Source organism: Aedes albopictus, chromosome 1 (assembly GCF_035046485.1).
Source record: "Aedes albopictus strain Foshan chromosome 1, AalbF5, whole genome shotgun sequence".
Taxonomy (NCBI): domain Eukaryota; kingdom Metazoa; phylum Arthropoda; class Insecta; order Diptera; family Culicidae; genus Aedes; species Aedes albopictus.
Window position 1 is genome coordinate 258,657,144 of NC_085136.1, and position 27,896 is coordinate 258,685,039.

The following is a 27,896-nucleotide window of genomic DNA, read 5'->3' on the forward strand; positions in this document are numbered from 1 at the left end:
TCACGAAGAAAGCCGAACTCCATGGATCAGCTAGAGTCAGTCTAGTTAGAGTCTGGCGGACTGTCACTTTCGATCGGAGCCAATCGAGCATGACGTCACGGTGTAGCATTTATCGGTGAGGACACTATGACGTCATGCTCGATTGGCTCCGGTCTAAAGTGACAGTCCGCCAGACTCTAATTATAGGGACTCTAGGATCAGCTGGACGCCGCGACGCCCTGTCAAAGGCACACAAATTTGCAAATGTCACAACAATCACCGTTTTTTAGTGCAGCGCGTGAAAAAACCTGATATTTTACTCGTAAAATGCTCCGAAACGCACCGCTTTCGGCGGTGCTCAACGAGGAAGTGGCCCTAGAAGGCCTGGAGGGTACAACTCTCGACTGTAAGTACTTATTCGCGTCGGAAAATGTAATTCTTTGTTCGGCTTTGTTTACATGAAGCATTCCCAACAGATTTATGGAACCGCCTGGGGACTCGGCTGAAAATCAAGTTGCCGCTTCCGGAGAAATTCTGCCACAATGTGTGGTCACTGATTCTGATAAACAGCGAGTACATGTTCTACCAGCTTCCGGAACCGCGAAAGGGCTTCGTTTTCTTCGAACGTTTGGAGCACGTCGATCCGGCCACAGGCGTGTTGAAGGAGCCCAAGGATTTTCCCGGCCACCGGTTTAAATACAGTCCGATTACGGCCAGTGGCATTAGAGGTTCTTGTGAACATTACGACACTCGGCAGGTGATTGCCCGGGAGGAACTGGCCGCAATGACCTATCAGCAAGTCGAGGCTAGGTATGGAATTGGTCCCTTTGTTGTTGATTTGCGTTACAGCAGTTCCACAATGTACTTGAAATACGGATCACTCGGCATTTTTTTTTCTGGAAAACTCAGGATAGGTTAAAATCTGATGCGGCTCATTCTATTATTGCGTTGTGTTGCGTTGCGTTGCGTGGTAACGGAGTAATTCGTAGATTGCATACTGGAAGTTGTCATGTTAAAACTTTAATACTCCTATTCTAATTGCTTATGGGATGCTATTTGGGAAGGAACAGCTATCCAATCAGAGGTTGAAGCAAAAAAGACATGAGAACTTCCATTGCTGGCCACGCCCATCTTCTCCGTTACGAGGATAGGAAAGGATGTGATGATATGGCACCTACTTTATGAAAGACCAGCGACTCACCGGCGCCCCCATAGGTGTCAAGGAGTTGGATATTAGGAATGGGTTGATTTGGGATTCACTATAAGGTGAATATATAACGAAGCCACACCTAAAATTTTCAAGAGCACAAATCTGAAGAACCGAATGTCGGTTTGCGCTGAAAAGTTGATCGATTGATCAACACCAGCGGGTAACCAATCGATCAACTTTTCAGCGCAAACCGTCATTCCGTTCTTCAGATTTGTGCTCTTAAAAATTGTAGCTGTGGCTTCGTCATATATTCACCATAAGCGAGTGATGTGACAAGGTTCAGATTGTGTAACTGTATTTGTATCATGTAAATGTGTTGGTCTTAAGTGTATGTGTTTAAGTATATTTAAACATGAACGTTGGGAGTGACGTAGCTAAAAGATTTTGTCACTCCTTGGGCCTTCTTGCTCCAGGGATGGGGCACAGGCATTTACACTGTGTCCTGGCTAACAAGCCTAGGCTTAAGCGCCATTGATCGCTCTCTGAAACGAAAAGAAAGACGTTTTGTGGATGGAAAGGGATAGTAGGGAAGGGGAGGATATCTATTTTCGAGATGCCAGCGACTCACCGACGCCCTCGTAAATAGAAAGTTGATGGGGTTTTCGGTACGGGAATGGTTTGGGATATGGTATTATTAATCAATGCTAATGGATTATTATGAAATTACATGTGATTCGAAATAATGGTAATGTAAAATGTACCTACAGAGCAAAAAGCATGGAGCGAACTCACCAAATGGGAACACCCTGTTAGTGCTCAACTGACAAATGTGTTCATGATGTTCTGCATGTTGTTTTCCAAGGTTCAACAACCGCAACTTCCTCTTCACCAGGATTCAGGATTACTTTTATATTTTTTCGTTTCACTCAGTTCGTCGTTAATTCCAATGCCTCCGAATCTCCGAAGGCTAAAAATCTGATGCGGCTCATTCTATTATTGATTGTGAAGTCTCAAGCATAGGTATTCATACAAAGTCTTCCTAATTTTCAGATGGCCCAACAAATTTGCAATCGTGGCGTCGCAAAAAATGCGGGAATCGTTTATCATCGAACCGAATTTCACCGCCGAGTTGACCATAATCCAGTACTGCATGCTAGAGTGGATTGCCCGCTCCCGTTTCAATGGGGAAACCTCTCAGGGCAAATATTCTTTGGTTGAGTTGACGAAGGACTCCAGCATTCTGTACTACAACAGGAAATTTCTAACCGACTGCAAACTCATCACACGCCAAGCCCTCTGCCAGAGGACAGGTGAGACCAGTATTCAGGGCATGGTTTTCCATCTTCCTCGATACTATTGCGAGATGAAACCGAAAGGACTGCTGATCACCGAGAAGGTGGTTAATATCCTGAAGACTCGCCCAAACTACATGGCCGATTATGACGAGATTAAGCTGATGGTTTTGGGACGAGCTGAGGCGCGTAAGTGGTTCCGAGGTAATGAGTTCACGAAGTACGTCAGAACCGATGAGACAGTTACGTATCGTACGCTCTATCCGGAAGCGGAACGTCGCGAGTACATGCTGAAGAACAAGAAGAATGAAGAGAAGCAGGTTCGCATTATGAGGCTCATTGATCCGGATGCCGATGTGTACGATCTCTGGTACAAGGACGAGCAGCCCGAGGAGGACCAGAAGGATGGATTCCTGGACTCGCAGAAGGCGTACATCGATATGCCGGTGTTGCAGCAGGCGTACAATGTTATTGCCAGCTCGGGTGAACAGGGCATCTCACAATCGGCACTGGCAACACAGCTGGGGCTAGATCGGCTGAATGCCCGCGCGCTGGTGAAAAATTTGATGCGAATCAAGGCGATCGATGGAAGCTCCGTGGACGAGGGACGGCAACGGACAACAAAGTGAGTATTTGAAATTTCAGTATTAATTTTGTTCGTCGAAAAAAATGATAAATGGTATTATAATAGGGTATGTGTGCCATCAGTAATCTCACGCTCCCATATTCGTCCTATTTGAAAACAAGCGATTACAGCACCGATTCATTCCGTTCTTTTTGTTTTCATGGGTTCTAACAAAAAATACAAAAATAAGAAACGTAGGATGACAATGGGAGCCACATGCTTAATAAGGGAACCAATATCCTATTATGTAAAAAGTATTTTTTTTTTCGCAATATGTAGGGAAGTGGAACCATCTCGGCAGGGTTTCTGTTTTGGCATTTTTCTGCTATAACTAGGTATAAAGTTTTGAACCAATAGTTTTTCTTGGGATCCTTGTGAGAGAATTCTCCTTCGAATCCTGAAAGGATTCTCCTCAGAATCCTGAAAGGATTCTCCTCAGAATCCTGAAAGGATTCTCCTCTGAATCCTGAAAGGATTCTCCTCTGCATCCTGAAAGGATTCTCCTCTGAACCCTGAAAGGATTCTCCTCAGAATGCTGAAAGGATTCTCAGAATCCTGAAAGGATTCTCCTCAGAATCCTGAAAGGATTCTCCTCAGAATCCTGAAAGGATTCTCCTCAGAATCCTGAAAGGATTCTCCTCAGAATCCTGAAAGGATTCTCCTCAGAATCCTGAAAGGATTCTCCTCAGAATCCTGAAAGGATTCTCCTCAGAATCCTGAAAGGATTCTCCTCAGAATCCTGAAAGGATTCTCCTCAGAATCCTGAAAGGATTCTCCTCAGAATCCTGAAAGGATTCTCCTCAGAATCCTGAAAGGATTCTCCTCAGAATCCTGAAAGGATTCTCCTCAGAATCCTGAAAGGATTCTCCTCAGAATCCTGAAAGGATTCTCCTCAGAATCCTGAAAGGATTCTCCTCAGAATCCTGGAAGGATTCTCCTCAAAATCCTGAAAGGATTCTCCTCAGAATCCTGAAAGGATTCTCCTCAGAATCCTGAAAGGATTCTCCTCAGAATCCTGAAAGGATTCTCCTCAGAATCCTGAAAGGATTCTCCTCAGAATCCTGAAAGGATTCTCCTCAGAACCCTGAAAGGATTCTCCTCAGAATCCTGAAAGGATTCTCCTCAGAATCCTGAAAGGATTCTCCTCAGAATCCTGAAAGGATTCTCCTCAGAATCCTGAAAGGATTCTCCTCAGAATCCTGAAAGGATTCTCCTCAGAATCCTGAAAGGATTCTCCTCAGAATCCTGAAAGGATTCTCCTCAGAATCCTGAAAGGATTCTCCTCAGAATCCTGAAAGGATTCTCCTCAGAATCCTGAAAAGATTCTCCACAGAATCCTGAAAGGATTCTCCACAGAATCCTGAAAGGATTCTCCACAGAATCCTGAAAGGATTCTCCACAGAATCCTGAAAGGATTCTCCTCAGAATCCTGAAAGGATTCTCCTCAGAATCCTGAAAGGATTCTCCTCAGAATCCTGAAAGGATTCTCCTCGGAATCCTGAAAGGATTCTCCTCAGAATCCTGATAGGATTCTCCTCAGAATCCTGAAAGGATTCTCCTCAGAATCCTGAAAGGATTCTCCTCAGAATCCTGAAAGGATTCTCCTCAGAATCCTGAAAGGATTCTCCTCGGAATCCTGAAAGGATTCTCCTCAGAATCCTGATAGGATTCTCCTCAGAATCCTGATAGGATTCTCCTCAGAATCCTGAAAGGATTCTCCTCAGAATCCTGAAAGGATTCTCCTCAGAATCCTGAAAGGATTCTCCTCAGAATCCTGAAAGGATTCTCCTCAGAATCCTGAAAGGATTCTCCTCAGAATCCTGAAAGGATTCTCCTCAGAATCCTGAAAGGATTCTCCTCAGAATCCTGAAAGGATTCTCCTCAGAATCCTGAAAGGATTCTCCTCAGAATCCTGAAAGGATTCTCCTCAGAATCCTGAAAGGATTCTCCTCAGAATCCTGAAAGGATTCTCCTCAGAATCCTGAAAGGATTCTCCTCAGAATCCTGAAAGGATTCTCCTCAGAATCCTGAAAGATTCTCCTCAGAATCCTGAAAGGATTCTCCTCAGAATCCTGAAAGGATTCTCCACAGAATCCTGAAAGGATTCTCCACAGAATCCTGAAAGGATTCTCCACAGAATCCTGAAAGGATTCTCCACAGAATCCTGAAAGGATTCTCCACAGAATCCTGAAAGGATTCTCCACAGAATCCTGAAAGGATTCTCCACAGAATCCTGAAAGGATTCTCCTCAGAATCCTGAAAGGATTCTCCTCAGAATCCTGAAAGGATTCTCCTCAGAATCCTGAAAGGATTCTCCTCAGAATCCTGAAAGGATTCTCCTCAGAATCCTGAAAGGATTCTCCTCAGAATCCTGAAAGGATTCTCCTCAGAATCCTGAAAGGATTCTCCTCAGAATCCTGAAAGGATTCTCCCCCGAATCCTGAAAGGATTCTCCCCCGAATCCTGAAAGGATTCTCCCCGAATCCTGAAAGGATTCTCCCCCGAATCCTGAAAGGATTCTCCCCCGAATCCTGAAAGGATTCTCCCCCGAATCCTGAAAGGATTCTCCCCCGAATCCTGAAAGGATTCTCCCCCGAATCCTGAAAGGATTCTCCCCCGAATCCTGAAAGGATTCTCCCCCGAATCCTGAAAAGATTCTCCCCCGAATCCTGAAAGGATTCTCCCCCGAATCCTGAAAGGATTCTCCCCCGAATCCTGAAAAGATTCTCCCCCGAATCCTGAAAGGATTCTCCCCCGAATCCTGAAAGGATTCTCCCCCGAATCCTGAAAGGATTCTCCCCCGAATCCTGAAAGGATTCTCCCCCGAATCCTGAAAGGATACTCCCCCGAATCCTGAAAGGATTCTCCCCCGAATCCTGAAAGGATACTCCCCCGAATCCTGAAAGGATTCTCCCCCGAATCCTGAAAGGATTCTCCCCCGAATCCTGAAAGGATTCTCCCCCGAATCCTGAAAGGATACTCCCCCGAATCCTGAAAGGATTCTCCCCCGAATCCTGAAAGGATTCTCCCCCGAATCCTGAAAGGATTCTCCCCCGAATCCTGAAAGGATTCTCGCCCGAATCCTGAAAGGATTCTCGCCCGAATCCTGAAAGGATTCTCGCCCGAATCCTGAAAGGATTCTCGCCCGAATCCTGAAAGGATTCTCCCCCGAATCCTGAAAGGATTCTCCCCCGAATCCTGAAAGGATTCTCCCCCGAATCCTGAAAGGATTCTCCCCCGAATCCTGAAAGGATTCTCCCCCGAATCCTGAAAGGATTCTCCCCCGAATCCTGAAAGGATTCTCCCCCGAATCCTGAAAGGATTCTCCCCCGAATCCTGAAAGGATTCTCCCCCGAATCCTGAAAGGATTCTCCCCCGAATCCTGAAAGGATTCTCCCCCGAATCCTGAAAGGATTCTCCCCCGAATCCTGAAAGGATTCTCCCCCGAATCCTGAAAGGATTCTCCCCCGAATCCTGAAAGGATTCTCCCCCGAATCCTGAAAGGATTCTCCCCCGAATCCTGAAAGGATTCTCCCCCGAATCCTGAAAGGATTCTCCCCCGAATCCTGAAAGGATTCTCCCCCGAATCCTGAAAGGATTCTCCCCCGAATCCTGAAAGGATTCTCCCCCGAATCCTGAAAGGATTCTCCCCCGAATCCTGAAAGGATTCTCCCCCGAATCCTGAAAGGATTCTCCCCCGAATCCTGAAAGGATTCTCCCCCGAATCCTGAAAGGATTCTCCCCCGAATCCTGAAAGGATTCTCCCCCGAATCCTGAAAGGATTCTCCCCCGAATCCTGAAAGGATTCTCCCCCGAATCCTGAAAGGATTCTCCCCCGAATCCTGAAAGGATTCTCCCCCGAATCCTGAAAGGATTCTCCCCCGAATCCTGAAAGGATTCTCCCCCGAATCCTGAAAGGATTCTCCCCCGAATCCTGAAAGGATTCTCCCCCGAATCCTGAAAGGATTCTCCCCCGAATCCTGAAAGGATTCTCCCCCGAATCCTGAAAGGATTCTCCCCCGAATCCTGAAAGGATTCTCCCCCGAATCCTGAAAGGATTCTCCCCCGAATCCTGAAAGGATTCTCCCCCGAATCCTGAAAGGATTCTCCCCCGAATCCTGAAAGGATTCTCCCCCGAATCCTGAAAGGATTCTCCCCCGAATCCTGAAAGGATTCTCCCCCGAATCCTGAAAGGATTCTCCCCCGAATCCTGAAAGGATTCTCCCCCGAATCCTGAAAGGATTCTCCCCCGAATCCTGAAAGGATTCTCCCCCGAATCCTGAAAGGATTCTCCCCCGAATCCTGAAAGGATTCTCCCCGAATCCTGAAAGGATTCTCCCCCGAATCCTGAAAGGATTCTCCCCCGAATCCTGAAAGGATTCTCCCCCGAATCCTGAAAGGATTCTCCCCCGAATCCTGAAAGGATTCTCCCCCGAATCCTGAAAGGATTCTCCCCCGAATCCTGAAAGGATTCTCCCCCGAATCCTGAAAGGATTCTCCCCCGAATCCTGAAAGGATTCTCCCCCGAATCCTGAAAGGATTCTCCCCCGAATCCTGAAAGGATTCTCCCCCGAATCCTGAAAGGATTCTCCCCCGAATCCTGAAAGGATTCTCCCCCGAATCCTGAAAGGATTCTCCCCCGAATCCTGAAAGGATTCTCCCCCGAATCCTGAAAGGATTCTCCCCCGAATCCTGAAAGGATTCTCCCCCGAATCCTGAAAGGATTCTCCCCCGAATCCTGAAAGGATTCTCCCCCGAATCCTGAAAGGATTCTCCCCCGAATCCTGAAAGGATTCTCCCCCGAATCCTGAAAGGATTCTCCCCCGAATCCTGAAAGGATTCTCCCCCGAATCCTGAAAGGATTCTCCCCCGAATCCTGAAAGGATTCTCCCCCGAATCCTGAAAGGATTCTCCCCCGAATCCTGAAAGGATTCTCCCCCGAATCCTGAAAGGATTCTCCCCCGAATCCTGAAAGGATTCTCCTCAGAATCCTGAACGGATTCTCCTCAGAATCCTGAAAGGATTCTCCTCAGAATCCTGAACGGATTCTCCTCAGAATCCTGAACGGATTCTCCTCAGAATCCTGAACGGATTCTCCTCAGAATCCTGAACGGATTCTCCTCAGAATCCTGAACGGATTCTCCTCAGAATCCTGAACGGATTCTCCTCAGAATCCTGAACGGATTCTCCTCAGAATCCTGAACGGATTCTCCTCAGAATCCTGAACGGATTCTCCTCAGAATCCTGAACGGATTCTCCTCAGAATCCTGAAAGGATTCTCCTTAGAATCCTGATAGGATTCTCCTTAGAATCCTGAAAGGATTCTCCTGTTTCACCACTCTGTTTCGATCCGCCTTACTGCCCCCACTCGCATAACAGTCACATTTGACTTTTCATCACTTTTGAGTTAACGTTATGAATAGTCATCATTTTTTATGTACTTCCAAAAACAACAATAAAAATTACGAATTTTTATGTCAATGTGTGAAAAAATACCAAGTTATGAGCGTCCCATATCAAAAGTACCCGCATAACAGTCCCATCATGGATTTTTGTGTTACGTAACACAAAACTGAACAACTTTGTAGTGATTGTAATAATTTTTACAGTTATATATTCATGTGCAAAGCAATCTGTGAAAGTTTCGAGATGATCGAAATATTTCTCAAATTTTGGCGATTTTTCAAAGTTTTATATGAAAACAAGTTTTCAAACTTCAAATGCCGTTTTCTCAATTCCTACTTTTTGCAAATGGGACTGTTATGCGAGTGGGGGCAGCTTAGGTTACAAAAAACGTCGAATTATCATCCGCAACCCAAACACATGAGTTCTATCGATCCAACGTTGCACTGATCAGCCTAATCAGTTTCGTTAAAAATCATGTTCTATCATTATCTGCTATAGTTCGTTCGCTGTATCGCTACTACTACATATCAAGATCTAACTATAAAACTTTTACATTTTCCAGGTACTTCCTTCCGGGCATGACCCAACGAACCATTTCGCTCGACAAGGAAATGATTCAACTAATGAGCAGCCACCACTCGGTCTCTGTGAGTGGCGTCCAAGACCAGAAGCCCGATGTATCGGCACTGCAGCACCAGGAGCAAAAGCCACAGCCGCAGCAACAAATACCTTCCGCATCACTTCCGCTGAATCCAATGGCATCCACTTCCGGCATTTCCAATATGAGCGAATCGAGTAATTTCAGCATATCGTTGGATGATGATGACAACGACGAGGAGGATGAGCACTACAAGATAAATCTGAACCTGTACGCGTCGGCCAACACAACGGTGATCGATTCGATCGACGTTCAGCTCAACATATGCAACGAGATAAACGGGGTGAAGGTACCGGGAGGTATTTCGGCCATGATGAACTCGAAGCACATTAGTGCGAAGGTGCTCAAGCGGTGCAATATGATACTGGAGCTGGTGAAGAAGTTCCACGTGATCGAGCCCAGGGAGGTGCTGAAGCAGATCGCGCGGTTCGAAAGGGAGTCCGGTTATAAGGCGGAGGCTTGCCAGAAGTCGGTTCAGAGGTTGATTGCCAAGCTGGCTACGGATAACTATTTGAAGATTGCGAATGTTCGGCTGGCCAAGGATGACAAGGTGTCCAATGTGGTGTACGCGTGTGATTTGACTGTGGACGACAGCAGTCCCATTTTGAAGGGGAAGATTGAAGCGGCCAAGGCAAGGATGATGATGTCGGTCATAGGGCAGCAAACTGTGAAGAAGGTGCCGAATGAGGTTGAGACCGTGACGGCGATTGTCGGAACGAGTTACGAGGGAACACTGGCCAAGTGCTTGAGAATGAAGTTGTTCCACGAGTTCATGTTCTATTTGATTTACCAATTCTCGCCGGATGCAATTCCGCTGCCGGGTGAGGATCTGAGGTCGCTGGATTTGAGCTGCGTCGAGGAGGAGATCGGCCCTATCTACAGTGTGGAAGGGTGGAAGTTGTTCGTTCCACCGCTGAATGTGTACGAGAGCTACGGGCAAGGTTGGGCGTTGTTGACGGACATCACTCTCCGGCTGCCATTGTCCGTGTTCTGTCAGATCTGTACGTTTGGATTCTATACGAAGGATCTCGACTATTGGTTGGATCATCCCATTCGGCAGCATATGCTGGTTAAACAGCTACCGAAAGCGGTTCGGTTGCAGTTGTTCCGCCAGAGGAAGTATATTTTCAACATTTTCGAGATGTGTCAGAAGCTGTGTCATGCCGGATTGATCCAGTTTGGTCCACAGCGAATGAAAGATCGGGATCAAACATTTATCTACCTCAACCGACACACAGCACTATTGGATACCAGGGACTCTGCCGTCGGTTACCACGAGATCGAGGAGAAGGAGTACTCCATGAAGTCGTTCACGTTCGCTAACTTGGATGATGTGCAAAACTATTGGGAGACGTTGTACAAAATTGCTGTGAACACTCCACTGAATCGAAGAAGCGTCGCCTTCGGGAAGGAGATTATGGTTCAGCAGTTGCATGTCAAGCCTGAAATCATAGAAGCTTGTAAGCCTCGTACGCCAGAACAGGCGTTTGTGAATGATGTGTTTAAACTACCGCCTGGGGATAATCGGGGAGCTGCTGGAATGGATACGGCCATGTTCGTTCACTTGAAATCCAACTGGAGCAAGATAATGAATTACGCCCCGGCAGTGAAGAGCCAGCAGGCGAAACTGAAACGGCTGAAGACACTGAAAAAGATAGCGACCCTGCACAAACCTGGCGCCTCCTCAACGCCGAGCCGAGGCGCAAACCCTAAGAAAATGTCCACTCTGAAAGAGAAGAAACTTTGCTTGAAGGCTAAACTTTCGGTGAAACCGTTTGCCTCGACCTACAAACGGTACGATCGGAAACCGACCATCCATGTTCGCCGCATCGAAAAGCGGCCGTCGGGCAAAAGGATGCGGAATCTGTACGACGAAGTTGATCGCCGGGCGCTGAAGTTGATGAGCAAACTCCGGGTGGACTGGAGTCGTAACGAGGATACCGTACTGCTGATCTGTAGAATCGCTATGAAATATCTGTTTAACGATACCACCAAAGCAAACACTATAATCAATTCAATTCTTTATCGGGACATTCTCCACTGGACCATTCCGGCGTCGGCTAACAAAACTGCCCGGGCCTGCCAGCGACGTATCAGCTATATGGTGAAGCACAAAAGTGGAGTGGCCGCCAATATTAAGCTCTGTGTCGAGGAAGCTCGTCTCAATCCGGTGTTGGAGGCGCGGTTTGGGAAGAATTTTGTGAATCAATTGAAGAACATCTATACCACAGTCGATAGTTTCACCATGGCACTCAAGATTCACTTCATAGAATTGGTATACATGCTTAGAACTACCCTGACTAAGCTGAAGATGAATGAGGGCGTCCGGCCGATTGAAGGTCAGAACGATGGCAGATCACGCCCGGTAAGTCAGTTCATTCCGGATACAATCGCTGATTTTGAGCAGCGCTATGACATCCGGCAGGCACAAGACACACAGGAAAAACTGAACTTCAGCGTGAACCCAACGACCCAAGAAGACATAATCGTCCACAAATTGGCCACATTGATTCACGGAACGGTGTCAAACGCTCGAGCTAAAACTTCGTTCAGCGTACAGCTCTTCAACATCTATAAGAACTATTCCGAAAAGCATTTGTCCATGGCGATGAAGATGATTCGCAACTACCGATTGATTTCACTGTCCAAAAAGCTTAAATCAAATATCAGCATCCAAAGAAGCATCGTGCCGTCATCCTCTGGAGATAACCCTTATCACATTTCCATAACGTATCTCAATCAAATTTCAACCAGAATTCCATTGGAAATGTTTACCTTTGTGTACAATCACTACATCCAACTGCTGGATCGTCTGGACTACGATGAACCTGTGACGTTTGAAGACGGCAGTCAAGGCCTCGTATTACTCCTCGGCGAACTAGCCACCACAAACGCCATCGAGTTGGAACTGGAATCGCCCACCGAGTTCATCAGTATGCATCCGGATCTGCGAAATACAGACCCGGAGCTGGCCCAACAAGGTGATTTACAGAACAACGAATTCCCAGAGTTTGCACAACCTGCGCAGGTCACTACAGTAGGCCCGGCCAAGGAAATCAAGAACGAACCGCGATCGGTCGCCAAAGTCCGTTTCGAGTCAACCAGTGATGTCTACTTCAACTACGTTATGCATCCGATCGAGAAGCTCACCAAAATTCCCACGGAATACTTACACTTCTTCTGCATTCTGGACAGCCTCAACGGAGGCGCCCTACTGCGGGCCATCAAGATCGACGAGACGTCCAACATTTGCTCGACGCCCGACTGCTTGCTTCAAAGCAACGACCGGAACATTATCCAGAAGTGCGTCTCGGTTGCCCTGAAAAACAAGGACATCATCGAACGCGTCAAAGGAATCCGACCGTCTCGCGTTTGCATGACTCCTCTGTTGGTAATCAGCGAGGACAACCTGGCGCAATATTTCACCCGAACGGTCAAGGAGTACACCAAAACGCAGCGGGACTTCCAGAAACGGGATCTCGGTCGGTTGCCGGATGGGATCAAGTCTCCGATTAACATGGTAGATCTGGCGTACGACATTGTGCAGTTCCAGAAGGTCCAGGACTTCAACTGGTTGGATCGTTACGAAATCACGCACATCGAGGATGACAATGGATTGCTGATGGACCCGGAAAACGAAAAAGCCGGTACCGATGATCTAACCGAGAAGGTCCACAAGCTGCACAACTTCTACGTCGTCAACTATCTAAAAATAAGCCTTCGACTTCTCTACCGGCATCCCAGCGATCTGAACTACCGGCTCAAACTGGAAAACCGATCGATACCGGCTGTTTTCCTACCGACGTCATTCGGCACTCGGCAGAACCTGCTAACGAAAATCTCTAACGACACTTTGTGGCCCAACATCGACGAGCTACGGCCACTGCTGGAAGAGGCCACACCACTAATCCACCAGAACCAGCGGCTCTGGTCGGTGGCCCACTTTATCGAAGGCAAGGCCGAGCAGGGAGCTACCGTCCAGGAGCTGGGCGCCCACTTCCGCAACAACCACGCCGAGCTAGCCCAGGATCTTCAGGTACTGCTCAACTTCAAGTTCATCCTGCGAACCGGCATCCGGCACATTACCTACGTTCACTGGCAGCACGTTGCGCCGTGGTTGCTGCGGACCACCTGTATCCTGAGCGCCGACCCAAACAGCGATTCGGTTACCACCGATGGGGTGCGTATCAAACAGGAACCGGGCACTTCGCATCCGAAAAGAGCCGAACCGGATGACAGTTTGCGGCTGTCGTCCGACGACGAAGAGGACGACGTAACGATAGAGGAGGTGAACAACGAAGAAATGGGACCGCCGCCGAAAACGCGGCGCGATGAATTCAACCGGAGGGTGGCCGTCATCGAGGAGAGGAATCGATTGTAAGTATTGCCATTAATCTGTTCTAGTTCTTCTTACTATTTTTCCTTGCGTAACTTTCCAACTGGGTGGGACTTATCATGCTTCTCGGCCTATGAGGACTAGAGACCTGTCCCATTTAGATACTAGGGCCCATATAGCCGGTACGGGAAGTGCACGGGTATTTAGCACGACCTTGTTGAGGGTGACGGGTTTGATTCCTGGTCGGTCCAGAAAGGAAAGGAAAGGAAATTTCTTTGACTTCCTTAAACATAGAGTATCTTCGTGCCTGCCTGTGTAACTGTGTAACTGCCAGCTTTGAATAGCACTTAGTTATGACCTGTTGCGGTAGTAAGAGCCCACCAAACAGGCTAACCTAATCTCATGGTGTCAAGCGACCCGTGTCGAGGAATAAATGGTCCAGGGGGTGAAAAAGATGTTCGATCGATCTAAAAGTGCGGCGGACGCGGTGGCTTACTACGGCAAGCAATCGCAGAAGCGTGTGAAGCAGCCGTCAGGTAAGGAGCTACCAGACGAACCAACTCACCCCCTAAAAATAGGACTACTAACGCAGATTCAAGAATTCAAGCGAATCGTGCCGAGGAATGAGTGATAGAAGGGGTGAAAAAGATGCTCGATCGTTAACGGAGCCTGTGGGGTACTTGGACACTTCCACAGTATTTCGTCCCTTACCGCGTTAATGCAGGGCTCTGGCGTGGTGGACCTCCTTTCCCGTGCTACTCGTGGGATTAATCATGAAAAACAATTTAAACAAAAATCAATCAGGAGGAATTGTTAGTGCCGATGCTAACCCCTTCGCAAGGAGTGGGTTGGAGAGGTCTCCGTTGAGGATGTAGGTGCGACAAGCTGCGCACGCAGCTCCAGTGTGGGAGCTCCGGTCCACTCCCCGGCAAGCCAGCCAGTGAAGATGCTGGATGGAGCGTTGTTGTTGAGGGCCATCAACCAATCGAGGTGACTGAGCAGCAGTTCGGCATGATCATCGACTTTGCGTCTACGAAGTCCAACATTAGCAAAGACCTGGAAACAGCCCTGTTGCGACTTCGTAAGTCGATGGACGCTGCCAAACAGGAACACGTGAGACTCGTGAAGACTGCGGTGAAACGTGTGAAAGAAAAAAATACGAAGTCTACCCAGACGGAGGCCTTCGTTTTCGCAGGTAGTCCAAAAGTCAGCCGTCATGTGAGGAGCTGTCTGGCGGTGCTAGCAAATTTAGGTAAATATTTACTAACCCCGAAGTTCGGCAATAATGCCGACAAGTCGGTGTGTTCCGGAAAGCTGGGAAGGAAGGGCCTGAAAAGCCTGGCCCGTCCCGGATGGAAGAGAACCGGGGGTTGCGACCGTTGTTAGGCCCAAGCAACCACAGAGAAGGGTGAAGCCAGGGAAGGACCCCCCTTGGACGAAAGTTGAACGGAAGAGGAAGTAGGAAAAGCCGCGAGTCGAGGAAATCAGGGACGCCAAACCAAGAAGGCGTAAAAAAGAAGGTGCCAAGCGCGAGAAAGGCGACGTGCTCGTCATCAAGACCGAACAGTCGAAGTACTCGGACGACTTGTAAGCGATGCGAAGCGACGCCAAGTTCGTGGATCTGCAGGTGGATCTGCAGGTGCAGGTGGTTGCCGTCGCCGTTAGGCTACGGAAGGGGCCGGCAGGGACACAGGTAGCTTTGGTTCAGCTACCTGTGGTGGACGTAAAAAAGTCCGTTAAAGTAGGGAGAATCAAGGTAGGTATGTCATCTGACATTGCAAGAGCCACTGGAGGTTTGCTTCAGGTATCTGGAACTAGGACACAAGTCATAAGACTGCAAAGGTGCTGACAGGCGCAAACTGTGCTGACGGCGATGCAGCGGCGAAGGTCATAAGGCACAAGGCTATACGAGTCCACCCATGTATTTAAATTGTTCCGGGAAATCCTTGAACAACAGACACCCAACGAGTGGCCCAAGGTGTCCCCCACCCCCCTCCCCCCTCAAGGTTGCTTCAATCAGTCTAGTCAGCTTCCCAGGAAAACCGTTTTCGCCCATGATTTTTCATAGCTCTGTGCGGTCGATATTGTTGTATGCCGCTTTGAAATCGATGAACAGGTGGTGCGTTGGGACCTGGTATTCACGACATTTCTGGTGGATTTGCCGTTCGGTAAAGATCTAGACCGTTGTCGACTGGCCGTCGAAGACGACGGCTTGATAACTTCCCCTGAACGCATTCGTTTTAGATGACAGATGATGGAAGATTATCTGGGATAGCACTTTGTAGGCAGCATTTACAGTATCTACATCGTTTCGGTCATGCGGGTTCTCCTGCTGGTATAGAGGAAACGGAGGAACACGTTTTGTTCGTGTGCCCGCATTTTCACACAATGCGTGACCGCATGCTTACCACATGCAGGGAGGACACAACTCCGGACAATCTTGTCCAGAAGATGTGTAGGGATGAGTTTGGCTGGAATGCCGTTTTAACGGCTATCACCCACATCGTCTTGGAGCTACAGAGGAGGTGGTACGTGGACTCGGAGAATGGCTAGTTCAGATGGCATAATAGCTGGTTCCGGGGTTCAGAGTCGGTTTCGTAGGTCATACCGGTGCCCTGTGGTCGAAATCGACCCTTACAACGATCAAGTGGCCACGGAGAGGAAGTCCTGATAGCGTTGCTGTCGTGGCGTCGGTCTTCTTCTTCCTCCTTCTAAACCATAGGAGGGGGATAATCTGCAAACAGACACCCTAATAACAAAGATGGGGTAGTGTGGGGTTGAGGCCGTCTTCTACTACAATAGTAAAAGCCAGGACTACTCTCTCCTCGTACCCACTAAACACATTCCTTTAGTCGCCAAACCCTATGACTCTCCGGAACTACCTAGAAGGTATTGCTTCAGAGAGGGGCTAGTGCACATCGCACCCTCAAGGTTAGCTGCGTAGTCTGCAGCAACGAACATCGATGACTCGCTTTGGAGAGTCCATCACTGTAGCATGCTGGCGCTTAGCCAGTTTCCCAAATGGTCCAACCCCGGCCGCGCCCAACTGCTTACAGACATCAAGAACTGATGCCCACGTGCAACCCGATCTGACCTGCCCGCAAAGGAAGGGTATCACTACCCTTCAGGCCCTATCAGATGCACCAGAAGGTTGCAGACAGCAGGGTCGCCGGCAAATTCGATAATCTTCACTCCCACTGGGTTCTCCAACCTCAACACCTCGTCGTACATGACATTCCATAACACCGGATCCAGGATGAAACCTTGCGGGACTCCTGAGATTATGTGGAAGCACTTCCGACCCACCGCCGTGATGTAAACTAGTACTCGATTCTGTAAGTAACTTTCGAGAATCTTGTACTGATACCCGGGTATCCGCAGACGCAAGAGCGCATTGGCAATAGCAGACCAGCTGGCGCTATTAAACGCATTCCTTACATCCAGAGTCACTACCGCACAGAAACGAATCCCCCTTCTCTTAGGTTCGAGTGTGCTCGAGTGCTTTCTCGGCGGTTTTTGTAACCGACAAGATAGCTTCTACGGTGGACCTCCCCTTCCGGAAGCCGTACTGGTTGCTCGAAAGACCATTTTCGCCCTCGGTGAACCTCAACATTCTATTGAGGTTGATCTTTTCGAGCACCTTCCCCGCCGTGTCAATCAAGCATATTGGTCTATAAGCCGACGGGTCTCCGGGTGGTTTCCCCGCCTTTGGCAATAGTACCAGGCTCTGCCTCTTCCAAGCTTCTGGGAAAACTCCCTCGTCCAGGCATTTCTGCATAGCAGACCTGAACATCTCGGGAGCCTCTGCAATAGCTCCATCCGGACCTGGGGCCTTACCTATGCTAAGGGACTTTGCTATCCCTGCTAGTTCCACATCGGTGACCCTCTCCTCATCGCCAGCCCCAGTCCCCGGCTGACCTACGAAAGGAGGCCAAGGACTAGGATCATGACGCGGAAAAAGTCCTCCAATGATCCCCTCCAACATCTCTGGAGATTACTCTGTAGGAGCCATCACACCTCTCGTCTTGGCCATAACGATCCTGTAGGCGTCACCCCACGGGTTCGTATTGGCACTCTGTCAAAGCAGACCTTTTTGCTTGCTCTTATCACGGTCTTCAGCGTAGCTTTTGCAGCGGCGAACACCACCCGCCGTTTGTTTCGCTTTTCCTCTGATCGTGATCGCTGCATCCGCCGCCTAGCCCGTAGGCAGGCGCGGCGCAGGTCCGCAATCGTGTCGGTCCACCAGTAGGCCGGTGGCCTCCCATTTCTAGGGTGGACTCGCCTAGGCATGGTCGCATCACACACACGTGAGAGCACCGCTACCAGCTCGTCACCGTCTAAACCAAGTAAGTTCCGCTCACGGCGGAGCACCTCCCTAAATACCCCTTCAGGCGTCGGTCTACTGGGTTGGATCCGAACATGTGGTCCCCGGTAAGGACCGGGGCAGGTGGAGGCCCCATGTCGTTAAGTCCTTCTGTGTACTAGCTGATAGCCATCAGGAGGTCAAATCACGGTGCATGGCTACATAGCAAACCTTGAAGGTGCACTAGTCCGTCTCCGAAACAATGCCTTCTTGGTGGGAAAGAGACGAACCAGCCAAGGGCTGAAAGTCTCTAAAATAAAGATAAATCAATTCTTGGTGAATCGGAGGAGAGACGTAGGGTTTGGCGGCAATGGGAATATGTTTAGTGGGTCGGGGTGTAGTCTAGCCTTCTACTTTGCTTGTAGGAGACGATCCCCAACCACTACCTGGACCTGGGCCGTTCGGGTGTCTGTTGAGCAGAATAACCCAGAATAACGATATTAAGCAATTCAAAAAAGAAAAAGAAACACACATCCAGACATTTTCTCATATCGTCGAGCTGAATCATGCGACATGGCCCTTAGGGCCTTCTATCGAACGGTATTTATTCTTTTAGGAGTGTAAGAAGGGTAAAAAAAAAGTATGTACATACATACAACATAAGGTACACCGGGGCAAGATTAAACGCGAAGTTTTAGAAAAGATTTCATTAGGGGTACTCACTAAACAGATTAAGCCATGATTTTCTGCTTATTTGAAATGTTTCATGATTTTGCGAGTGAAATAATCAAAGATTGCCTTGGTGATCGCAACGTTTAATCAGTTTAATCAGTTTACGCTGTTTAGTGAATCCCCCAATTATAATTTATTTTAAGGACAAGGTATTTGGAGTACATTGCTCAAGATTTCTAGATCACCGTTTTTTGGAACCATTGAACGGATTTGGATGAAAATGCATCACGCTGTTGACAACCACTGAACAATTAGCGTGATGCATTTTCATCCAAATCCGTTCAACGGTTCTAAAAAACGGTGCTCTAGAAATTTTGAGCTATGTACTCCAAATACCTTGTCCTTAATTTATAATTATTAAAAGTGTTTCCTTTACTGAAAGTTTGTTTGATTGAAAAACTATGTGTTATGGCATTCAAAGTGTTTATAATGGTTAGATAACTTCATGTTATCTCGCTGTTTCATCTTACCCCACCTGTTTCAACTTGCCCTGGTGTACCTTAACTAACAAAATTTTAATACAATCGGGTCTCCTATTAGACGCCACCCACTTTACGCCCACCGTAATTTCCAGGTTGTCCTTGCAACCGATCTAGGTGATTTTTTGACTGTGATTAGAGTATATTACAAGCTTGTAACATTCCAAAAATGAACTCAATTGGTTGGAAGACAACCTGGAAATCACGTTTGGCGTAGAGTGGGTGGCAGCGTCTAATAGGAGACCCGACTGTATATGGATATGCATACCTGGCAATGATGCTCTCAATCCTTTCGATCATCTGATAAGAATTTGGCTTATTCTAGAAGCTTAATATTAAAATATGGCGTTTGAAAATCTTGGAGCATATAGTTTTTCTTAAAATTTATAATGTTCATTAAAGATATCACTTGAGGTTTCTTTAATAAAAGTAAAAACACATCTGCTTCGTTAGACTTCCAAACTATAAGAGACCGAACTCGATCTCGGTTTATTGATTTATCGTTCACTTATCGTTTCCTCTCTGCTCACTTATATCTCCATTTTTTTTTGTTCTTGGCTACATGTACTCTTGTACGATTTTGTTTGGTTAGTACACTCATTGCACAATTATGGGTCACGCACAATTATTAGTCACTTTCCACTTTAATAGATAAATACTAATTATTTGCAAGCTTTTGTTAGCCATTATCATTTTTCGTTCATAAGTTGATTTGTTTTGTATCAGTATGCGTATCGCTCACAGGCCTTTACGTTAAAACATACATATTTTTAAGGCTCAAATAACCATCATTCAGTCATCAGCAATCCAGGGATGGGAACACTCACTTGGAAAGAGTTACACTCACTTGCTATTTTCTTATCTCAGAAGCATGCTATCAAAAAATAGTGTATGGAGCACTTTTACCTTGTGGTTTTATCTCAAACTTTTCCGAATAAGGTAAGGGTCGCACACGCATTCAAAAGTCGTGACAGAGAATTGAAGGCAACTCCACGAGGTGAGTGTAATTTGCATTCACCTCGTGGAGACTCGTCTTCATAGCCCTCTCACGACGTTGGTATGCATGTACGACCCTTGATGTGTTCGGCAATGTTTTAGATAAAACCACAAGGTATAAGTGCTCCATACACTGTTTTTTGATAGCATGCTTCTGAACTGAGAAAATACCAAGTGAATGTAACTCTTTCCAAGTGAGTGTTCCCATCCCTGCAGCAATCATCAATTTTTCAAAAGCAGTTTTCTTCCTCGAAGTCACAAAACCGTCATTGAAAATTATTTCACTGTTATCCAGATGGTGGCCAGAGTGCAATGATAAATTCTTATTAACATTGGTTGAGATTTCAGCGAGAAAACTGCTTTTGAGTTTTTGCTAAACGATGATGGTTTGTTTCCTCTTAATATTTTTTGTTCGGTGCAAAACCATCTGTCAAAGTAACGCCTCGGTTGTGAATATCGAAAAGTGCGTGCGCAGCTTTCGTAAGCTCATTGAAAGCGAGCTTTAGTGATTTTCAAGTGCGAAATGGCATCGTCACCAGAACAAAGGTATAATTTACGTTCTAAATGTATAAATTCATGTGACTGCAGCTAATTAAAGCTTATTTCAGGCAAAATTTAAGCGACTCATTATTGTGCCAAGGAACACCGAAAATCACACAATTATGGGTCACTTTTTGTGCAGCATAATATTGACAGTTCTGTGTACATGGGCATTGCATACTTTTAGGCGTTTAACGGTGGTTGTGTTGAAGATTTTGTCCCAATTTTGAAAATTTGATTCCAAATCTTGAAAACACGCTTCGTTAAGAGATTTGAGACCAGTTTTAGATTCTACTATAGTTGATCGATCGAGGATAAGTGATCATTCATTGAAAAAATAGACAAAACATTATTGTTGAGCCGATTCCTCTTGAGTGACCCATAATAGGCAACAAATTGACCCATAATTGTTACACAGCCAATTTTGACCCATTATTGTGGTTTTCATTATTCACCAACATATTAGTAATTTTCGCCGCCCAAAGTGAATTGTACAAGCAGATTTTTATTAAAAACAATGAAAAGGAGTTTCAATGAACAGAATATAAAATAAAAATAATGAAAGTGTTATTTTTGCATGAAAAACGATTCATATTATGAAATGATTGTTCCTTGAGTGACCCATAATTGTGCTATAAGTGTATTAAGTATTAAGAAGCATTTTTTTAGAATTTCTTTTGAGATTCTTCCAAAAATGCTTTCTGAAATTCCTCTTCTGTTTCATGTTTCTTTTCAAACACTTCTTGTAGTTTCTACTGGAATTGTCTCAGGAGTTCCACCAAAAAAAAAAAATACAATAATGGGTGACTTTTGAAATTCATCCAGGAATTCCTTTTTTAAATCCTGTAAGTGTGAGTGTTTCTTCTCAGGTTCCTAGGTAATATTATATGATTTTTCTGGAATTCTTCTAACTATTTGAGTTGCTCCAGAAATTCTTATGGATTTGCTCGAGGAACCTTTCAGAGATTTCCTTAAGGCCGCGCGGGACGACGTGTAATTTTTCCTATCTTCCCTCTCTTTCTAACAATTTGCCTCACTATTTTGAAGAAGCAAATATCAAATTCCATCGCACTGACGTAGCTGAAACTTTAGTCGATTTTGCACCGCAAGTGAGCAAATGAACGATCAAATTTTTAGCCAATAATATGAAGTGGAAGTTGAGATTTGCATCTTACTAACAACAGAGCAATGGCGAACCATTCAACCACCGTTCCGTCCGGCCTTAAGATTTCGCTAAGGCTAAAGCTAGTATGACACTCTTTGACCAATGCCAAATATTTGACCACTTTTGACAGTAAAATTTTGACCAAGGTGTACCTGGCAAACAAAAATATTTGTCACTCTCGAAAAAGGAATAGGGACAAACAAAGCCAAACAACCTACCAAAATTTATCTGTCAAAAGTGGTCAAATATTTGGCGTCTGGGCAAAGAGTGTAATAGCATCCTAAGCATGTTCCTGTGATTCCTTTTTAAAGGATTCTATATGTAATCTCGTAGTATTCTTCTGGCGTAAACGGTAATACGAAGTGGATTCGATCGAAAACAAGAATGAGCAAGGATGGGAACACTCACTTGGAAAGAGTTACACTCACTTGCAGTTTTCTCACCTCAGAAGCGTGCAATCAAGAAGCGATGTATGGACGACTTTTACCTTGTGATTTCGTCTAAAATATTGCCGAATAGAGTAAAGGTCGCACACGCATACCGAAGTCGTGAGGGAGCTGCGAAGGCAACTCTCCACGAGGTGAATGTAAATTACACTCAGCTCTGTCACGACCTTGGAATTCGTGTGCGACCCCTACTCTATTCGGCAAAGTTTCAGACGAAATCACAACGTAAAAGTCGCCCATACATCGCTTCTTGATTGCACGCCTCTGAGCTGAGAAAATAGCAAGTGAATGTAACTCGTTGCAAGTGAGTGTTCCCATCCCTGAGAATGAGGGTGATTTATTTTTAAATCTTGGCGTTCCTTGAGAAGTTTCTCATTTGGTTTTCGTAGAAGTTCTTTTTAAAATTCTTCCAGGCGTTCCATCGGAAAGTCCACCAAGACTGGCTTTGGGACTTAAAATAGTATTAACACTAGGAATGCTTCAGTGCGTTTATACGGAGATTTATTCAGGAATGCCTTGATGGATTCGTTTATGAGTTTTATTGTTTGATTACCTGCAGGAATCCTAATAGCCCTCCCCCTGGATATTCGATCTTGACGCGATGGGAGGGCTTAACCCATTAGCACTTAGCACTTTAGCGCCAGTTCATTCACCACCGCTTGGACTTTGAGCTAGATATATCTAGTTTACGAGTTGAGCGCAAGTGAAGGAATCGCCGTAAGTGTTAATGGGAACCAAAGGAGTATCCGTCGTGCATTTATCACAAGTCAAAAACAAATTATAATTCAGCTTGCATAGACCTAATCTTTGCATTTTTTGAATTTTCTCAAATTTAACAATAATTGTTAAATTTAACGTAACGCAAGAGTGGGTAGAGGAGGTCTCTGTGTTACACTCATCATTCGTTACTTGAATTCGTTAGTACACAGGACAGGGGACGCTAGGATAAGTTGACTAGCCTTACAGATTAGATTCATTACAATTAGAACATTATGGACTGATTAGGTAAAGATAAAACTGTTGATTATAGGAGTTTGTATTTGTATTTCTTATTTTTATGGGTTTTGTGAATTTATAAAAGTTGACAAATAATCATTATCATTTTTATTTTTGACAAAAATCAGTTGACTGAACTTGTTTGTTTTTATATCTTAGACGGTATTATTTCACTGATCAAAAAAGCAGGAATTTAGTTAGGATTTAGGACGGTTGACATTGTAAAGGGTTACGATGGATATAATATTACTTTGGACTGAGATGATCACAGATATGCAGAAGACGACTAGCGAAATTAGAAACACAATTTGATACATTATTGACTATATATTGATAAATAGGGTTTGACAAATTTCTTTACAATATCGAATGGAAGCTCAAAAAGTGTTATCTAACACTAATATGAGTTATTTGGAGATGATGCTGGTGCTGTCAATGACTAACATCGGTTATTGACACTATTGGTAATCAGCTTGAAATAATTTTCAGAATGTATTATAAAATAACTGAGGATATTATCTGATTATTGTTTGGGGAAGCTGTCAGAAAAACTAGTTGCCCATATCGGCTAAAAACGCTAGTTCTGGTAGCTGTCTTCGAATAATTTTCAGAAATATCAAATCATTAAAAATTAGCTACGACACATGTTTTTTTTCTTTTTGCTCTTTGTATATTTCTTAAGAATAGTACTCTGAAGGCGTTAGCATAGACATAGACACCCTTTTTTATCTCTGAATGTTGTCCAGTGACCTCGGAGATTTTCGATTATTGAAATATTGTTCAATTATCAAATCATCTTTGGAGCTTCCATTCGATCAAAACACTAGTGCGATGGGAAAAGTTAACAGTATTTAAAAAAAAACTACTACGACCTAATGCTAATTACTACACACTTTGCTCAAGTTGACGACATCGTCTAGTCCATCGTGAGTATTAGTCCTAGTAGGGGGAAAGTTGGGAAAGGGTCCAGGCTTTGCCATCAGCTGTCCTGCAGCTCCACCTGGTCACTCTTCAAAAAAAAAAAAAAAAAAAAAAAAAAAAAAAAAAAAAAAAAAAAAGATTACCTGCAGGAATCCTAATAGGGGTTTTCTATGAACTCTCTTGGAATTTATCTAGAATTAAAGTAATTTCCCAAGGGATTTTTTTCTGCGTATTCTCGTACGATATCACTTGAACAGTTTTTTGTTTGGATACTTAAAAGAATTCCTAATCCCTAGGGTTTCTCCCAGGCCCCTGACACGGCCTATATCAATGCATTGGAATCATGGTAGACAGGATGTCCTGGGCGCTAATAAATAGCGCCCACTGTCAAATGCGAAAACATCAACAATTTTTTGTTTAACGTTTATTTTGGTTTGTTGATCAGTTTTTGGAATCATTTTTTCCACCGCTTATGATCACAAAACACTTCAAACTCGCTTTAATATTAATGTACGGTAAGAGGAGCATACGATTAGTTGAATAAAGCAACCCAACAAACACGCATTGTGAATGTGATTTCGTGTGTGGCTCACAACATCAAACAAAAGTTGCGTTTGTTGATTACACGCTCGTTTCAATTTGCACGAATATGAGTATAAGGCAGTTAGATGTTGGCTACGATAAATTTCATTCATGCCAGGGGCCTGGTTTCTCCAGAGCTTCCTTTTGAGATTTTCTGTAAATTCATTCAGGGTTCTTCTTCTTCTAAGATTTACCAGAATATTCTTCCCTCTAGAATTGTGTTTGGAATTTCTTCTGGATTTCCTACTGGGATTACTTCAATAGTTCTTTCTGAGAATTCTCCTTCTTGTGTTTCTTATCGAAATACATTTTCTTAAAAAAGTCCAAAAGTTTCTCCTGAAAATCCTCAAGTAGTTTCTTGTGAGATTTCTTAGAAATTTCTAGTGGGAAGCTATTATGAGACTTCCTCTTTAGAAATCCTCCAGTAGATCCTTATGGAGTTTTTTTTCTGGTTGCTCCAGGGAGTCCTTTTGTAGTTTCTTGTGAAAATTCTCCAGGATTTTTTTTTGCAATTCTCCTTTGGAGTTCCATCTTGATATCCTTTCAGAAGTTTCTTTTGGAAATTCTCAGGAGTTATTTTTTTCTGGAAACCCTCCATGAGTTCGGTTTGGGAATCTTCTAGGGGTTTCTGGAGAAATACATTGATCGAATTCCTTGATTAATCCCAGAAGGAATTCTTGGAGGAATCAAAGACTTCGAAAGCTTCCAAAGGATTATTATATTGGATTTATCCATTCTACAGAAGGAATCTATAAAGAATCCGGATCCACAGAAGGCATTCGTTGAGGAACAGAACTAGTTGAATAACAGCTTCTTAGGTCAAAGTTTGCTTAAGAGTTGTTTGTTCCACTCTCTTGTACAGCAAAAATGTACCAGACATAATTCCTCGAAGAATCCTCAAAAGGAATTACTGAAGAAATCTCAACGAGACATTCCTAGAAGAATTCACAAGTGGATTTCCTGGGAGAAGGAATCCGAAAAAAATCCTCAGATGGAATTCCTCAAGTAATCCTAAAATAGGATTTCCGGAGAAATTCCCTGAAAGACCGCCTTCAACATGTTCCATTTTTTGTATCTTTCTTCACACAGCAAACCAAAGAAGACCTTATCTCTCTCATTGACACCGTGGATAAAGATCGACGGTGCGATCAACCGCAGACTGCTGTACCGGTGGATGACCGCTGTTTTACTCTATTGCCTGTCCCACCCGGGGGTGCAACTGACGTTCATCTATTCCCGGTTCAACATGATGGCCCCGGTACATCTGTACTATTTGCTGGAGGTGAGTACTTCAAAGTATAATATCAATCAAGGGACAACCAAACTTAAACGTTTCCTCTTCCCCATACTAGATGTTGCAAGACTTTGGATGTTTGAAAATGTACTCGATGGAAGTGCGACAAAAGAAATCCATTTTCTCCACCTATCGACCGGTGAAAGTTGGTAAGTGTCCTTAACCTGACGAACAGAATAACCGTTGACCTCCATTTTTTTTTTGCTCCACAGCGACGGCAACCGAGTTCGACCACGACGAGTACACCTACGTCGAAACGACTGCAAACGCCCTAAGCACTCTGACCACCCTCATCGGAGACTACCGGAAGTTCCAGGATGACTTCCTATCGCCTCCCAAATCCAACGAACAACCGGAGGTGGAACAATCTGATGGGTAAGGGCAATAGACTGATTGGACCAGGAGGGGCGTGTCATCGGCATCTCTCACACCAAGCTAATGTAAGTAAACGGTACATTCACTATTTAAATCGCATTTAAGTAAAGGATTCTTTTTACACGATCCAATTCTAAAAACGACACACATGATTTGCTGTCCGAGCGAGGTCTTCGCTAGAATAAACTTATGACTACTCATTCATATAGTGTAAAAAGGATGCGTCTCCGTTTTTGTTTTACGATGACATGTCCTCAGTCGGTGCGGCAGCATCGGATCCGTTCCCCGTCAGGGACAATTTTTCCGTGATTTTCGAAACGACCGGCAAGTGCTCGGCAATTTCGTTCGGACTGGTAAACAGCGCCGGAGGAACACGTTTCAGTTGTTCGATTTTGGCCTCCCGGTGGGTGTACTCCCTCAACATGTAATCGTTGCCTTTCTCGTAGTGGAAGCGTGTGTCGTTGATGCGTATAAGCACATGGTCCACGCGCAGGAAGAAGCGCTGCAGGATGTAGAACCCGGATGGCATGACTCGCTGAAATGACAAAAAATCAGATTATAGCTCCTAAATCTTAACTGCAATTAACCCGATCCCACTGAATACTCACCACTTTAACCGAAAGCACCGATATACCATGATCGTGCAGTTCATCTTCGAACAGCGTCAGATCGTGGTAGAACAGAATCGGTTCTCGCTTCATCAGCTTGAACATGTCGATTTTTTGGTCGGTCACCTGCACCGCAATGCCTTCGTTTACCGTGCCCTTGTATTCCGTCGTGAACGACCAATCGAATGGTTTCACCTTCTCCTGAGTATCCGCCGACGAGCGACTCTCTTTCCACTCGTCGGAACAGGCCACCTTTAGGTCCAGCTTTTCGTTTCGAACCAGCTTGAGGGCGTCCATCGGATTGAACTCCAGCCGTGCGCCGTTTTTGTGACTTATCGTTAGAATGTTCTTGTGGAACACCATATCCGGCAGATGGGGCAAATCCAGCGCGTAGTTGTACCTGAGGGGACAATCATAATCCACGATTATAGGATCAACAATAGTGAATCCTATACGGTTAGCGAAGTCAACTTACACGCACAGCTCACAGCAGCCGGTTTCGCCCTGAACACATTTGTTGTCGTTGGTGCAGACGCTCTTCAGGATATGCGACTTGGTGTACGCGATGGTCCAGTCGTCGAACGTGTGGCTTTCGCTATCAACCGGCAACCTGACGGGGCCGCTGTCGGTTTCCTCCGTTTGGATCTGTATTCAGCCAAAATAGATGTTAGAATTGAGCGGAACTAACCATTGATCGCCGGTAGTAAATTAGCTATTTTTGTATCGCTACTTACAATCTGTTTCATTTCCATGGCAAAAGTTATACCAAACACTCGACTAACAAACAGGAATCAAAGAATTTTGTTGGACTAAAAATTTAGCAGCTTTTTTATGTACAGTTTTCCAAATATTTTTGTTTTGATACCGGATCGGTGCGGTGTCTTCCAAAGTAGCACACACAACAGTGACTGTCAAGCGCGCGCCCAGGAGTGTGTTGCTTTGTTCGAAAATGAAATTTATCGCCACCCGAAATGAACATCAAGGAGGGAGCAGGACCGTCAAAACTTGAACAA

At 45.3% G+C, this 27,896-nt stretch overlaps 2 protein-coding genes across 2 annotated transcripts; one reads left to right on the forward strand and one right to left on the reverse strand.

Annotated features, from left to right (window-relative positions):
- Positions 1-221: 221 nt before the first annotated feature.
- LOC109417289 (general transcription factor 3C polypeptide 1) lies at positions 222-26,495 on the forward strand. The gene is made up of 7 exons (XM_019691394.3): positions 222-385; positions 456-789; positions 2,180-3,046; positions 9,015-13,487; positions 25,696-25,888; positions 25,959-26,049; positions 26,113-26,495. The coding sequence occupies exons 1-7, from the start codon at positions 307-309 to the stop codon at positions 26,277-26,279; spliced, it is 6,204 nt and encodes a 2,067-aa protein (XP_019546939.3). The 5' UTR covers positions 222-306; the 3' UTR covers positions 26,280-26,495.
- LOC109417290 (TIP41-like protein) lies at positions 26,342-27,777 on the reverse strand. The gene is made up of 4 exons (XM_019691395.3): positions 27,618-27,777; positions 27,359-27,528; positions 26,884-27,283; positions 26,342-26,810 (listed from the first exon to the last, which is right to left on the reverse strand). The coding sequence occupies exons 1-4, from the start codon at positions 27,633-27,635 to the stop codon at positions 26,514-26,516; spliced, it is 885 nt and encodes a 294-aa protein (XP_019546940.3). The 5' UTR covers positions 27,636-27,777; the 3' UTR covers positions 26,342-26,513.
- Positions 27,778-27,896: the final 119 nt, after the last annotated feature.

Bases quoted from the DNA above. Each gene is read 5' to 3' on its own strand.
- LOC109417289 (XM_019691394.3), top strand. From the start codon at position 307: ATGCTCCGAAACGCACCGCTTTCGGCGGTGCTCAACGAGGAAGTGGCC. The intron at 3,047-9,014 runs GTGAGTATTTGA...TACATTTTCCAG, and splicing joins GGACGGCAACGGACAACAAA to GTACTTCCTTCCGGGCATGA. The intron at 25,889-25,958 runs GTGAGTACTTCA...TCCCCATACTAG, and splicing joins ATCTGTACTATTTGCTGGAG to ATGTTGCAAGACTTTGGATG.
- LOC109417290 (XM_019691395.3), bottom strand. The intron at 27,284-27,358 runs GTAAGTTGACTT...TTGTCCCCTCAG, and splicing joins GGCTGCTGTGAGCTGTGCGT to GTACAACTACGCGCTGGATT. The intron at 26,811-26,883 runs GTGAGTATTCAG...TTGTCATTTCAG, and splicing joins CGGTGCTTTCGGTTAAAGTG to CGAGTCATGCCATCCGGGTT.